Source organism: Phaseolus vulgaris, chromosome 8, assembly GCF_051622355.1.
Source record: "Phaseolus vulgaris cultivar YP4 chromosome 8, ASM5162235v1, whole genome shotgun sequence".
Classification (NCBI taxonomy): Eukaryota; Viridiplantae; Streptophyta; class Magnoliopsida; order Fabales; family Fabaceae; genus Phaseolus; species Phaseolus vulgaris.
The window spans coordinates 54,845,221-54,859,766 of NC_143505.1; the positions used below are offsets into that span (position 1 = coordinate 54,845,221).

Below are 14,546 nucleotides of genomic sequence, written 5' to 3' on the forward strand. Positions count from 1 at the left end.
TGCAAAACATCTTTCTGCTTCAAAAAATAATTTGTAACATACTTGTGTACATAAATATTTATTGTCAATTTATATAATTTATAATTATATAATATATAGATCTGTCTCATTGTCTTACATTTTATCTATCTCCATATTTGGGTCGTGTTGTACGTATATAAATTGCTCATAATTCTAATATTCTAAAATTACTTGGTATCCCACCTGCTTCATTCATCATAAATCCCAATTATTTCGGCATGAATCTATCCTATTTTTGTAACAACATAATAAAATCATTAAATAAAATAAAAATTAATTTTAAAGATAAAAATAATTAGTTATTATATTCAATAAATTAAATCTTATTTATAAAACTATAAATAAATAATTTAAAAATTAATTAAAAAAAGGAAAAGATATGCTTATATTTTATTACAACATTTACTATATTAAATAAATTAAGTATTATTTTAAAGACTAAAAAATCATTAATATTTAAATAAATTTTATTATTCATAAATTTTATAAATTAATTTTTAAATTGATATATATTTAACTACTAGCTGTTAATTATATTAATAATATTAACAATAAAATAAATAAAAAGTAGTTTATAATTTTTATTAATAATAAAAATTACTTTAAATATTATTTTAATTTCTAAAATAATATATAATTTAATTAATATATTATTTTTTATCTTTAAAATTGATTTTTATTTAATAATTTTTTTTCTAGTGATTATATTTATTTATATTTTGTCCTAAATATTATATTATATTTTTAGCTCATTTTTAAATACTTTTAAATCTTTAATTTAGTCCTTTAATTTATTTTCTTATCATAAAAACGAGTACCAAAAATTTAAGATATATATATATATATATATATATATATATATATATATCATATTCTTCCCACTGCCATTTATAGCTGAAATTTGTAAATTCTTGCAGTTTGTGAAGCCACATTTTCTGAACTCGTAATTGATTAAATTACCTATAGTGAAAACATATAATCCATTGTATTGTAACAAAATATACGTATAATGATTATGTTATACATAAACATGTAATTGATTATGTTATAATATAATTAATTATTTAATATAATATAATTGTTCTTACAACAGAGACCAAAAGCACTGAAACCAGGTTGACAAGATGACCTCTTATACAAATCTTCCGGTCTAGGGTTGGACACTCGGTTTTCTCTTGGGCTGGACTCTCGGTTTCTCCTTGGGCTGGACTCTCGGTTTCTCCTCTCGACTGGTGTTCTCGGCTTCTCCTCTCGATTGGTGTTCTCGGCTTCTCCTCACAACAGGTGTTCTCAGCTTCTCCTCACAGCAGGTGTTCTCAGCTTCTCCTCACAGATGGGGGGGTACCTGCAAGTCGCTCCGATGCCAAAGTCAAAAATAGTTCAATGTTCATCAGATAAAATCACTCTTACCTTTTTCTTACTCTGAACTCCTATTTATAGGGTTTCTTTAATGGGCTTTCCCCCTTACTTTTGGGCTTTCTTTCTACACCTTTTTATTATTTACACACCCCTTATGCTAGTTTTTATCTTAATTGGGCTTTATTTTTATAATAATATTTGTATTTTGTTTTATTCTTTTATGTATATTTTTCGCTTTCGGTCTAAACCTCTCGGTTTTAGCCTAACACCTCTTGGTTGTTCAATATGTAGTTCTCGGCCTGAACCTCTCGATTTTAGCCTACCAGTACACTGGCCCCCGAGACAGAAATATTTTAAGTTTAAACAAAAGTATTTTGTCTTAATATAATATAATCATTTTGACATTTGATTTGATTTGATATTAAATGCATTGGTTTTCGTGCTTTATTTTGCTGAGTTTAAATGATTTGACGTGAACTTGCTGTTTTAGCCGTTAGATTATATATTTTTGAACTGTTTCATATTGTTGTAACGTTTCGAATTCTAGGGTTTATTTTTGGGTTATAAATAGGTTCTTCATTCAAACCTTTATGAATGTGTGTTTTGTTGCTATTGAAAAAGGGAGCTCATTTTCAATCTTCAATCGGTTCTTGCAAAGGTAATATGTCTTTTTCGGGTTTTTCTGCTTCTGATGATTTTTTGAGCGCGGGTGATGAATCAACTGGGTGAGTGGTTCGAGAAGAAGATCATCCAGATTCGAAGTCTTCATCTACTACTCCTTCTTGTATGAACGATTCAAATGGAGCTCCGACTATTAATGCTCCTCAAGAATTCGGAATTGTATTGCCCCGGAAAAATCTTCGTGCAGGTTATCAATGGGTTAATCCTAAAGTCCGAGAGTTTTTTTCGAAGTATCGTTCTGCTATCGAACTTTGTAGTTTTCTTTCCCATTCTCAAATTTATTATTCTGACATTGAAAATGATATTATTTCTTTTCGGCGTGTTGGGGATGTTGATAATGTTTGCCATGGTCGAGAGGGTGATAGCTACGAATTTTTTTATTTTTATGCTTGCTTTTTTAGAGATCTTCATATTCGATTGCCTTTGAACAACTTTCAAATAGGCGTTCTTAATTTCCTTAATGTTGCTCCTACTCAGCTTCATCCCAATGGTTGGGCTGCAATGCAAACTTTTAGTATTTTGTGTAAATTATTATCGCTTTCCCCCAGTCCTGCTTCTTTCTTGTACTATTATAGCTCTCGGCCTAGGAAACGGCTAGAGTGGTTATCCCTTATCAGCAAATCCAATGTTTGTTTCCTTAAACCTTTTACGTCATCAATATAAGGATTTTAAGGGAGGTTTTTTCAAAATTCTAATAGAACCAGTAGGAAGAGAGTATTTTTTTGATGGAGATTCTCCAAAGTTTCCTCTGTATTGGACGAGGGATCCCGTGAAGTTTAACTCAATATCGTTTCACTCAATGGGTGCGGCTGATCGCCATGTTATTGAAGTTTTTAGTCACCTCTCGTACCAGGTTCCCACTCGCGCCTTGCTACAATCAAGTCCTCGAGAAGATCTTATTGGTACGTGGTTGTTCCACATTTTCCTGCTTTATAGGATGAGTTTTTTAACTTTGCTAAGTTTTTTATGGATTTTCAGCTCTGATGGCAAGCACGAATCCGAAAGCTCGATCTTATTTTTCAAAACTGCTGAACAAGGTAGGTGATGTAACTCCGCGACGTGAGAATGTAGTGAATCCTGTGGTGGAAGTAGAAGTCGTGGAACCGGTTGCACATGTTGAAGTGGTTGAAGCTGCACGTAATGTTGATGTTGCCGGTCCCTCGAAGAAGTCAAAGAAACGAGACAAAAATAGCAAGAGATCACATTCGTCGTCTTGGCGTCATCGCCATGTTGAAAATGTTTCATCTGAACCTCTTTCTGAAACAATTTTTAGTGCTTCAACAAAATATGCGAAGTTTGTTCAAACTTCTTTTAATGAACCATCTTACAACATGTTAAAAAATATGGATGCTGCTTCATTGGCGGATTCTATTATCGAATTGTCAAGTAGAGGTCTGTTGATTGGAAAGATGATGAAAGAGAAAAATGGAAATTGTGTGTCTTTATCTGAGTTTGAAAAATTGAAGACTGATCTTGCTGAGTATAAGAAAAAAATGAGCTCTTTATCTTGACAATTAGAAGAGATGAAGAAACAGAAAAATGAAGAAGAAGCTGTAAAGGAAGGCCTTGGAAAAGAAATTGCTGAATTGAAGAGTGAAAACTTAAGATTTGGTAAAGAGAATGCTCAACTGCTTAAAGAAAATCAACTTTTGAGCGAAAAGGTATCGGCATTATCCTCTGCAAACGAAGCTGACAAGAACACTATCAAACTTATGGATGAAGAGATAAATCAGTTGAAGACTAATGTTTTTGAAGCCGAAAGCTATATCTTTGAACAGCACAACCTTGGTTTTGAGAAGGCTCTTCAACAAGCAAAATATTTTTATAAGATTCCTATTGATGAAGGCAACTTTGATGTTAAGAAGGATTTTTATAAGGGTGAATTAGTTCCTGTTAATGAGATTCCGGACAATGATGTTGAAGATATTAATATCGAGAATTAGGTGGGCACAAGTTTACTTTGCCGAAAGTGAAATTGTTTTGGTATGCTGATCCGTGTATGGGTATTTTGGGAATGCTGATCCATGTATGGATATTTTTGGAATGTTTTAATGTAATCTCTTTTTTGGAACCTAAATACGTATAAAGTTTATTGGTTTCTTTTTAACAGTTATCTTATGCTATGTGTTGGATACTTTTATTTTTATTTCGCCGACTGTTATTTAATGTGGTTGTGACCTCTCAGTTGTATGATTAAGTGTCGTGATAGACCTTTCGGTTTTTACCACTAGATGCTTAATTTTTTGGTCTGTTAATTGAAAATGTTTGAAATGTTTTAAGTGCTTTAACTTATACTTCTTAACTTTAGTATTTTTAATATGATTACGTTTCGGTTTAAGCACTGAGTATCTTTCGGTATTTACGACATTAAGGCACAAGTACCTTTCGGTTTTGTATGTAAAAGTATTCCAAAATAGTGGATTCTGCGCGAATTTTGTAACTATTAAAAGGGAACTTTTAGAAGACGTGAGAAAGCGTTTTTGATCGAACGTATAAGATAAAGTTCATGTAAAGTATTATAATGGTGGATGAAATTTAGACAACCTTATGCAATTAATCTCACATTTTTAGGTTTTTTATGCGGTGTATCATGCCGTGAAGTATGACGTAGTATGCTTTATTTAATGTGGTAATTATTCGCTATTTGTGTTTTCGGCATAGAGTGAGATTTTTTCGGGTGGGTTTTCACTTAGAGTGAAATCATCCAAGGCCGAAAGTTTTGTAAATATGTGCTCTTTTGGGTGGGTTTTCACTTAGAGTGAAATCATCCAAGACCGAAAATTTTGTAAATATGTGCCTTTTCGGGTGAGTTTTCACTTAGAGTGAAATCATCCAAGACCGAAAGTTTTGTAAATATGTGCCTTTTCGGTGGGTTTTCACTTAGAGTGAAATCATCCAAGACCGAAAGTTTTGTAAATATGTGCTCTTTCGGGTGGGTTTTCACTTAGAGTGAAATCATCCAAGGCTGATAAGATCATAAGGAAATACTCTTTCGGGAGGGATTTCACTTAAAGTGAAAGCATCCAAGACCGAAAGTATCATAGGAAAATACTTCTTCGGGAGGGATTTTACTTAAAGTGAGAGCATTCAAAACCGAATAAGAATGTTTATGCGTTGTGGAATTTTAGAACGAGTAAGAATGAAAGCTGACAAGATGAGTTTTGTTACTTGGTAATGCTTCTTGATTAGATGATAAGTATGTACACAAAAGTCTTCCGTTTACATCTATTTTAACTAAAATAGAATTTTAAATGACTCGCATTTCATGTTCTTGGTATTACTTTCTCTTACAGAGTTTCTAATCTATATGCTCCATTTTGTAAATTTTCCAGTACCCTGAAAGGACCTTCCCAATTGGATGCTAACTTTCCATGTCGTGGATCTTTTCGAGCATCAGTTCGCATTCTCCAGACCAAATCCCCTTCCTTAAAATCTCTTAATTTTACTTTTGCATTAAACCTCTTCATTGCTCTTCTCTTTACTGCTGCTTCCTTTATTTTTGCTCGTTCTCTGAGTTCTTCAATAAGATCAAGGTCAGTCCTTAAGCATTCGTTGTTGGTATTCCAATCTTCCATTTGTCTTCGTAATGTTGGTTCAATAACTTCCACTGGTAACATTGCATCTGTTCCATACGATAGGTTGAATGGTGTTTCTCCAGTTGACGTTTGAGGTGTACACCTATATGCCCATAATATCTCTGGCAACTTCTCTGCCCATAAACCTTTAGCGCTTCCTAACCTCTTCTTTAACTGTCCGAGAATAACTTTGTTTGCAGCTTCAGCTTGTCCATTTGTTTCCCCCTTACTTTTGGGCTTTCTTTCTACACCTTTTTATTATTTACACACCCCTCATGCTAGTTTTTATCTTAATTGGGCTTTATTTTTATAATAATATTTGTATTTTGTTTTATTCTTTTATGTATATCTTTTCCGCTTTCGGTCTAAACCTCTCTCGGTTTTAGCCTAACACCTCTTGGTTGTTCAATATGTAGTTCTCGGCCTGAATCTCTCAGTTTTAGCCTACCAGTACAATAATAAATAATATTAAAAATAAATTAATATGATCATAAATAATAATACTGATAATAGTGATAATAAATATTAAAATAAAAATAATAACATAAATAATTTTATATAATAATAAATAATAATAAAATAAATATTTTTGTTATTAATCACAATAATAAAAGAATAATAATATTAATAGAATAATAAATAAAAATATTTAAAAATAGTAATAACAATAAAAATAAAATTTTAAAGTAATAATAATATACTAATAAAAAAATTAAAATATAAAATAAGAGTAATAACATTATTTTACAAAATTTTTAATTTAAAAAATAATTTTAAACTATTACATTAATCAAATTACTTATAACATTTTTTCACGTTCTTTCTCATTTTTTTTTTCTTTTTACTTCTTCAAATTTACTCTTTCATCCAAACACAAAACTCTGGAAAGTCACACATTTGCTTACTGATCCTCACCAAGACTAACTTCACTTTTTTTCTTATATCAAGTAGCAAAGCAATTTAATTATAAGTATTTTTTAAATCATTTTTAGACCCAATTATTATTAATTTTACCCTGAAATGAAAGCGATAAATTTACATAATAATTTATATCTACTGTGTTTTATTTTCTTCATACTTTGATGTGTTTTATACATGCATATACAAAAAAAATATTCATTTAAAAACTTTGTTAGAAATATTCAGGTTATAGTTTATATCATAATTCTTTAAAGAAATTTTATTCTAACAAATATCTTAAATGAAAATATAATTGCCACCGTTATACATAACACTTTTTTATGAATTAAATAACATAGTAATGAACTAAATTTACTTAATTTTAAAATACTAAAAAAATAAAATGTATAATTAAATTTGTATAAAAGCAAAATTATATACTTAGGAAAGTAAAATGAATCATATAAATTGTCAGCCTTTGAAAAATGCAACGCATCCACATGGGTGCTTCTTCTATATTTCTGAAGCCATTCGTAATAAAGAAAAGTAGTAATTAATTAATTGCTCACCAAGGAGAATACTTTTCTCTTCAAAGCTTTAAGGAATGTTTTGAGTTTTGAAGTAAAAATTTTGATTGAATTTTCTAATTTGCAATTTTTTTCCCAATAATTAAATAAAGGATATTCTGAATTTATTAATACTTCTATATATGTAAACATTTTCCATTTCCAGTTCTAGTAATTTTGTCAGCTTAAACTGTCACTTTTTGACATTATATAATATTGTAGTTTTGAGATAATGCATTTGTTAATATACACAGATGTTTTAATTGATACATTCCTTTAACAAATTTACATTTTTTTTTCTAACATAATAAAGTACTGTCTCTAATTCTAATCTGAATCAAAATAATGTGAAACCAGATATTTAATTTTCAGAAGACTAAAGAACACAGAACTATGATTCTTCAACAATTATCAGAAACTCGAGTAGTGTCAGAGAATCCTTAGACATATCCTGCAATAAGGGTATATGAATGCATTCACATAACATTGTGAATTGAGACATAAACAAAGATGAAGGGTATTGGATTCTCTTATTTCAATTTCCACGTTGAATTTTCCATTTATGAACCGATCATATTCTGGGCAAAAGTAGTTTAAAGTGTGAACAAGGAAAGTTTATTTGCAGTACCTTATTTACATTCTTTATTCACAATTTGTACACTTTTCTTTCTCCTTTTCCTTATTCTTCCAGAAATTCTGTTTATCTCCATATTTAGAGATATGACCTGAAATGGGGTAATGGAGTCTAACAAAATCTTCCCACACATGGTGCAAGAGCTGCAAATTGGACATTACATAATATATTTTTGTCAAAAACTTCGAGAAGAAAGAGAATATAAGCAATAGTAAGTAATAGTGCACCTGCAATATTTGGCAGCAAAGTCATTCATTATGCTTTCTACACTGGTTTGACAAAACCTGCAACAGTGATCGCACCACTCCATAACAGCTTTTGCAATCAATTCCAAAGGGTTTACATATGCACTCTTCTTTCTTGGGAACCAAGTATTGAACTTTGACCAGGCATCAACATCTTAATACACGCGTTATATGCATAAAATACTGACAATAACAAGTTTCTCATGGGCTATATAGATATTTTGAAATTTAGCTAAAATTTTAAAATAAGAAGATATCCTCTTTGTTAAAATCATGTACTTTAACAAGAAAGAGAGTATAGTAGACATGTTATTCAATAAGAATTTTATTTTACTGGACACAAATAATTAACATTTTAAACATAGAATTTCATATTTTTAAGATATATAAAATATATTAAATTTGAATCAGTATCAATTTATAACTTTTAAAATGTTTTATTTTAATAAGTAAATTATATTTATTTAATTTTTATTTTTAATTAGATATAATATTTTAATTATGACAAAATATGAAAATTATTTAAATATGAAATAATTACTAATAATTAAAAAGTATTAATATTGATAATATTCTTTAAACTTTAATTAAGCTTGTTTGATTTTTTAACTAAAAATTGTTAATTTTTTTAAATATTTTTGACAACTTTTTCTTTCATGATGAAATTATTTTCACTTAATATTGATTACTTATTTAATTTTTTAAATAGTGTTTTAAATTTTTTACTTTTAGATGAAATTTAAAATTATTAAATTTTAGACAATCCAATTTTGTTTTTTTAATTTTTACATAAACATCATAATTTATTATAAATTTTTAATTTTTTTATAAAGGTAAATTTCATTATTAAAATTCTTTATGCCATCACACTATAAAAAGACTTAAAATGAAAACAAAAAGTATGACAACAAATTACATGAAACAATGGAAAAAACAAATTACAAAATGAATATAAAATAATTTTGCAGTCATTCAATCACAAACTGCTGTAATAAGTTCATAAAACTGATTATAAGATTTAATAACCTGCATTTATAAAACATTTCCTTGAAGATAAATGTTTGACTTCTTCACATTTAAATTTATTAAAACTTACCCAAGGAGAAATAGAAGAATATCTGTGCACATTTCGTGGAAGATAAATATTCACTTTCATTAAAGGACTATCGAAAAAGTCGAAAAAGTCGAAAAATTCAGTTTCTGATTGCTCTTTTCTTCCTTTTGGGATTGGACCAGATTTTGCAAATGAAACATGCAGTCTAAACTATATATATATATGGCACCAACTCGTGAAACCAAATCATATTGTCAGAGTGTGTCGGACAATGTTTTTGAAAGGACCACAGGGTGTACATAGTCTAGTGCCAAGTACTGCTACGTTACACGCACTCAACTCCATGACAAAATGGTAAGAAAAACGAAGCCTCGTACAACAATAATGTCAAAACTGTTAACTGCAAGGACATTGGATTCAGAAGATCTGGACTGAATTCACATCACACGGTCATGTTCCATCTCCAAAATGAAGATTATGCTAAAGACCTTTGCTTCTTGGATTTCTTTCCTGATGTTTGTTCTGATGATCCCATAATATAAGACTCCGCATTTATATTTTCTTCAGATTTACGCTTTCCAAACTTCTCTGTTTTTTTCTGCAGACGTGCCATTTTTAATACAAGTGAGATGAGATTTATTTAAACAGAAAATACCGGTGTGGCAACAAAAGCTTACAATTTTAACCAGTAAAAAAAAACATAACAAAATTCTGGGAGAAACTTGTTACCTTTAAGGACATTGTAATGTCAGTTACTTTATTGTTAGCATCCTCCGATTTATCCACCGGGTTTACAGGCTCCTAAAGAAAGCAAATAAAAGTTTAACAGAACACCATGAAGAAGACTATAAAGTAAAACAATTTAACAAAAAATAGTGCATGTTTGGTTCGCAGTTTCGAATGCACCCAAATATTCATTTGCACTATCGCGTAGTAACAACATTTATGAATAGGAAAAAGGATTGAAGGGAGATGTAACCCCAAACACAATAAATAGTGGTGAATAGAAGAAAAAATTGCAAATGAAATGTTAGTATAAACCTTGGGTGGGATAAAGGCCTCGTCTCGTTTCCTTTTGTTTTCAGCAGTTTTTTCAGCCTGTTTCTCCTGCTTCTCTTGCCATATCTTCGCCGATTTTCTTTTGTTATTTAAAAAGTATTCTCCAGTTTCTAGTTGTATATCAATCTGAAATGTCACATAAATTACGACAGACGACTTAGAATTTATTACGTAAATTAACAAACAAAATATCAGAAGAATATAGTGTCAAAAACTTGGATATATACAGATAAAACTAAAAAAGAAAAAAAATCATATAAGCATGCCAAAAAAAAGAGTAATTGTGGAATTGATGCTGCTATCTTATTTAAAGGTCAAGAAAAGTTCAATATATTCACAAATCCTAGATAGTGCACACTTAAGTAAACGGTGAGCATATATCAATTCCTGAATATAATGCTCGATATTGAATATTAATCATATTTCATAATCACTATATGTCTGTTGCCTTTATTGAAACAACTACAGAGAAAATATTAGGTTCTCAGCTTTAACAAATCATCGGCAATTAGGAGAAAATGGATTAAGCACCAATCACAACAGAGCAAGAAAATGAAGGTATCAGTAGGGTCCTACTAAGGTAATTGAGTTTTTGAGCACCATTAAATGCAATTCTTCTTTGAGAACCATTAGGCAAATTTAAACAAAATGGAATTTATTTAAGCATTCATTTTCCAGTCAATTCTTTATTTTGTTGTTGGGTACATGAATAGAAGAGACTCTGTACATAAGTGGAAGAAATCCAACCAGATAATAGATATTAGAAGTTGTCTCACCTTGCTGGGCTGTTGTGGTGGAGGGAATGGAGTGTATGGTTTCTTCTGTTTAGAGTTAACCTTCTTTTGTTTAACATTTTTCCTAAATAAAGATATGAAGAGTCAGTGAAACTGAGACCAAGAGTGAGAACTTTGTACATACAAATTATTGAATAAAAGGCATACTTCTTGAATTTTGGAAGGAACCTATCCCAGTTCTCCTGGGCAAGGGACGGATCCTTTTCAAGTTCTTTCTTCATCATAAGAACCTGACCAAGTGAAAAAAGAGAATTGAGATTTTTTTACACCGAAAATCTGTACCAAAAAAATCAGCTTGATGAAATACAAATCATTTAACCTTAATGTTGTATACAGGATGCATTTTATTCAGCATGCATTCTTCAACGATCCTTCTGACTTGTTTTAAACCTTTAAATGAACCCATAGCAGAAACTGTGTTTCCCTGCAGAATTGCATGAGAAATAGAAAGAAATCAGCTCTTTCTAGACTACACTCATATTATAGTGCATGTAAATGTACAGTCTTCACATTCAAAACAACGAAGCAAAAGTCAAAATTACCTGGACGAGAATGTAGCAGCCAGTGAGTATTTCAAGAGCCTGCACACCAGTATTACAGTTGTAGAAAAGTGAGTTACAAAGTTGAAGCCATCTATTGATAGTAGTATGCAGAACCATAAAACCGAAGCTAGAAAGTAATAACAAAGGGGTCATCCCCATCTGAAAAAAAAATCAAATCTTAGCAGAAAACATACCTTCAGGGTGGAAGAATTGGGACCCAGAAGATGTTGTCTCCTTTTTACAAATCGCTCCTGCAGTCAGAAAAAGTGAACTTCCTAGTATCACACAAATTTCCTCAAAATGTTTCATGACAAACTACAAAAGATTACATTAAAGAATACAAAATTCAAAAAAAGCGGTTGAGACGGGGGCTTTCACGGCCAGATGGTTTCAATGTTTCCGCGATGTTAATAAGGAATTTCTCCTAAAAGTTCTTAGTTTTATTTCAATATAAAGCATTAAGTGTGCGTTCAAATCAATTTTTTTACAGCTTTCGGAGAGAACTGGTGTATAAGAATGATAGGTATATCATCAACACGAATGATTATTGCTCCAAAAGTTGGGTTACTAAAGCATACATTTCCAACCGTCACACATAACATCACAACATCATCGCATCACAGCAAATGACCTCTGTCTGTTCCTTCCCAATCCAAAAGAACTAACCAACACTCAGCCCAAACACAGGACTCGCAGAGGCACTGGTAATGAATATTCAACGATAAAACAATAAACAAACGTTCACAAAATCATCAGAAAATACCTTATTGCGAACCAAGCCACTGATTTTAATGATATCACATTGTACTTCATCGTCAAGTATTTTTATCGCCTGGGAACAACGGAAACGACATTAACATAACTGAAATTTGAAAGAAAGAGAGAGAAACAAGAGAAAGGCACACATATAAATAAATACCTGAGTTGGAGTAACACTTCTTGCGAGAAGCTTGATGAGATCCCTGGCTTTGATGATAATATAGGGGTCTCGGGTCTTTCTGGTGGTTGAAACCGTCATGGAGCCCTCGACCTGCAACAATTGAAGGTACAATTAGGGTTTGAGAATGAAAGAAAAGGACGGTGGAAGGGGAGTGAGGAAGGGAAGTGCGTACGAGGTTGAGTTCGCAAGCGATGCCGTATTGTTTGAGAGCGGATTTGACAGTAGGCCATATTTCTTGGAGATGCTTTTCGAGGTACTGAGGGAAGAGGGTGGAGAAGGAACTGACTTCGAGCATGCCACCTTCGTTCCATGAAGGGTCGAACTTCTCGACCTTCCAGTGGTCGATGTTAGGGTCATCGTCCCATGGCTTCGGTTTATCGTGCTTCCCCTTTCTCTTCTCCTTCTTCTGCAATTCTTCCTGCTCCACGCCATTCTCATCCTCTTCAAGGTTTTTCATCGCTGCTACCTCTCCGGTTATCCCTCTGCAGTTGCTTCCGTTAGGTTTTCGAGTTTGTGTGCGATGCTGTCTTGTTTCCACCAAAATGTTCAAGTGCCTTTGGGCCTCCTATTTTAAGCCCATTTTAATGTAACAAAATAGGCAGTTTCTTCCTGCACCCCTACATTTTTCTTCCCGCACTCCCACAATTTTGTAAATCTTGAAACTGACATTCACCTTTTATTTGAAATCGAGATTTTTGGAGTGTGTTACAGATTCATCAATCCGGAAGTGAGTTATGTTGTTTTCTGTATGAGGAGGTGTTCTGGAAATAAAGTTTGCATAAATTGTTGATTTCCAGATTGCTAAATCTGGAAACCTAATTTCTATTATGGATTGGTGGATGCGGAATGATTTTTTTCAATTATGGATTTCTGAATTCGAAATGCATATTTTGAATTATGGATTGACGAATCTGAAATAGTTTTTTCAATTATGGATGTTTTGCATTTTTTTATTTTGGATTAACACTATCATAATCCATAATGCAAAAAAAAATATATATATATATATATATATATATATACAATTTTATATAGGGACAATTTTGTCTTTTCATAACCTTATGAAGAAACTGCGTAACAAAAATAAGTATATGATTTTATAAGTTAAAAAGTGTGTTTTACATTATACAATTTAAAAATTTGTTACATTGATTATATGGAAAAAATATGTAACTACTGAACCAAAATAATTTAGTTTTTTTTATATTGATAATAAGATGATATTTAGAATGTATTTTGTATGGTACTAAAGGCACAAATCTTATATAATACTTCTAATTTATATGATCTTCAAACAAATATCTAATAAAAATTTATTAGCATCCTTCTAAACATGTATTTTTTTCTTTTCTTATTCTTTATTGATTCTCATATAATTTTCAATCAGATTCCTCATAACCATAGTGAATCTATAACGCATTATTGAAATTTGATTATGTATGTGTTGTGGTTATAAAAAATATTTTAAAACCTAGCTAGTCATAAAACATCACATATAAAAACTAAAAAAATAATATTTTCTTAATTAAACAATTATGTATAGTAATAATTAATAAATTGATTTAAAAAATAATCAGCAAGTATAATAGCAGAAAACTATTAGTTGGACGAAGAAAAATGTTTGGAATGGAAAAGACTCCATAAAAAATCAATTAAAAAAATAAACTATTGAAATCTGATAACTCTTTTATATATTTTTTTAAATCTCAATATCTCTACAAAAAATTATTTACTTAAAAAATTCTCAATTAACTATAAGAATTTTGTAAATGATTAAAATTTTGATCGAATCTCAGTACAATGTATATTTTTTATTTAAATTAACTACTTTCACGTCTCAAATTAAGATAATTTTATTATTGTAATTTTTTTAATCAAAAGACAAATACTAAAATGCATAGTACAGTCAGAAAATCGAAAGCTAACATTACAACTTTGCATCTTTTGTTTGAAAATAACAATTTGTATGCAAAATTGTTTTGTGGACAAAAGTATGTTAAATGTTGAAGATTGACTAGAGATTACTGTTTGTTATACACAACAAAATATTATGTGTCCACATATTTAAGGTTAAGCCCACACTATTCAAATTTCACTGTCCCCGGTCTCAATACTAAGTCCTCACTTTATTTCTAATTTTATTGCCCCCTATCCGAAGTTAAGTCCACGCTTTATT

General features: G+C 30.7%; 2 protein-coding genes across 2 annotated transcripts; both read right to left on the reverse strand.

The window, feature by feature from the left end:
• Positions 1–5,348: 5,348 nt before the first annotated feature.
• On the reverse strand, positions 5,349–5,678 carry LOC150025667 (uncharacterized). The gene has a single exon (XM_090294162.1). It carries the CDS (start codon positions 5,676–5,678, stop codon positions 5,349–5,351), a length of 330 nt encoding a protein of 109 aa, XP_090150288.1.
• Positions 5,679–9,218: 3,540 nt separating this feature from the next.
• LOC137826468 (RNA-binding KH domain-containing protein) lies at positions 9,219–12,930 on the reverse strand. The gene is made up of 11 exons (XM_068632438.2): positions 12,543–12,930; positions 12,350–12,460; positions 12,194–12,262; positions 11,625–11,681; positions 11,431–11,469; positions 11,208–11,312; positions 11,036–11,118; positions 10,871–10,952; positions 10,077–10,220; positions 9,765–9,836; positions 9,219–9,633 (listed from the first exon to the last, which is right to left on the reverse strand). Exons 1-11 carry the CDS (start codon positions 12,825–12,827, stop codon positions 9,511–9,513), a joined length of 1,170 nt encoding a protein of 389 aa, XP_068488539.1. The 5' UTR covers positions 12,828–12,930; the 3' UTR covers positions 9,219–9,510.
• Positions 12,931–14,546: the final 1,616 nt, after the last annotated feature.

Coding starts and splice junctions, on each gene's coding strand:
- LOC137826468 (XM_068632438.2), bottom strand. CDS start 12,827: ATGAAAAACCTTGAAGAGGATGAGAATGGCGTGGAGCAGGAAGAATTG. Junction 12,461..12,542: donor TCGCTTGCGAACTCAACCTC/GTACGCACTTCC, acceptor CAATTGTTGCAG/GTCGAGGGCTCCATGACGGT. Junction 11,313..11,430: donor GCTGCTACATTCTCGTCCAG/GTAATTTTGACT, acceptor GCAATTCTGCAG/GGAAACACAGTTTCTGCTAT.
- LOC150025667 (XM_090294162.1), bottom strand. CDS start 5,678: ATGTTACCAGTGGAAGTTATTGAACCAACATTACGAAGACAAATGGAA.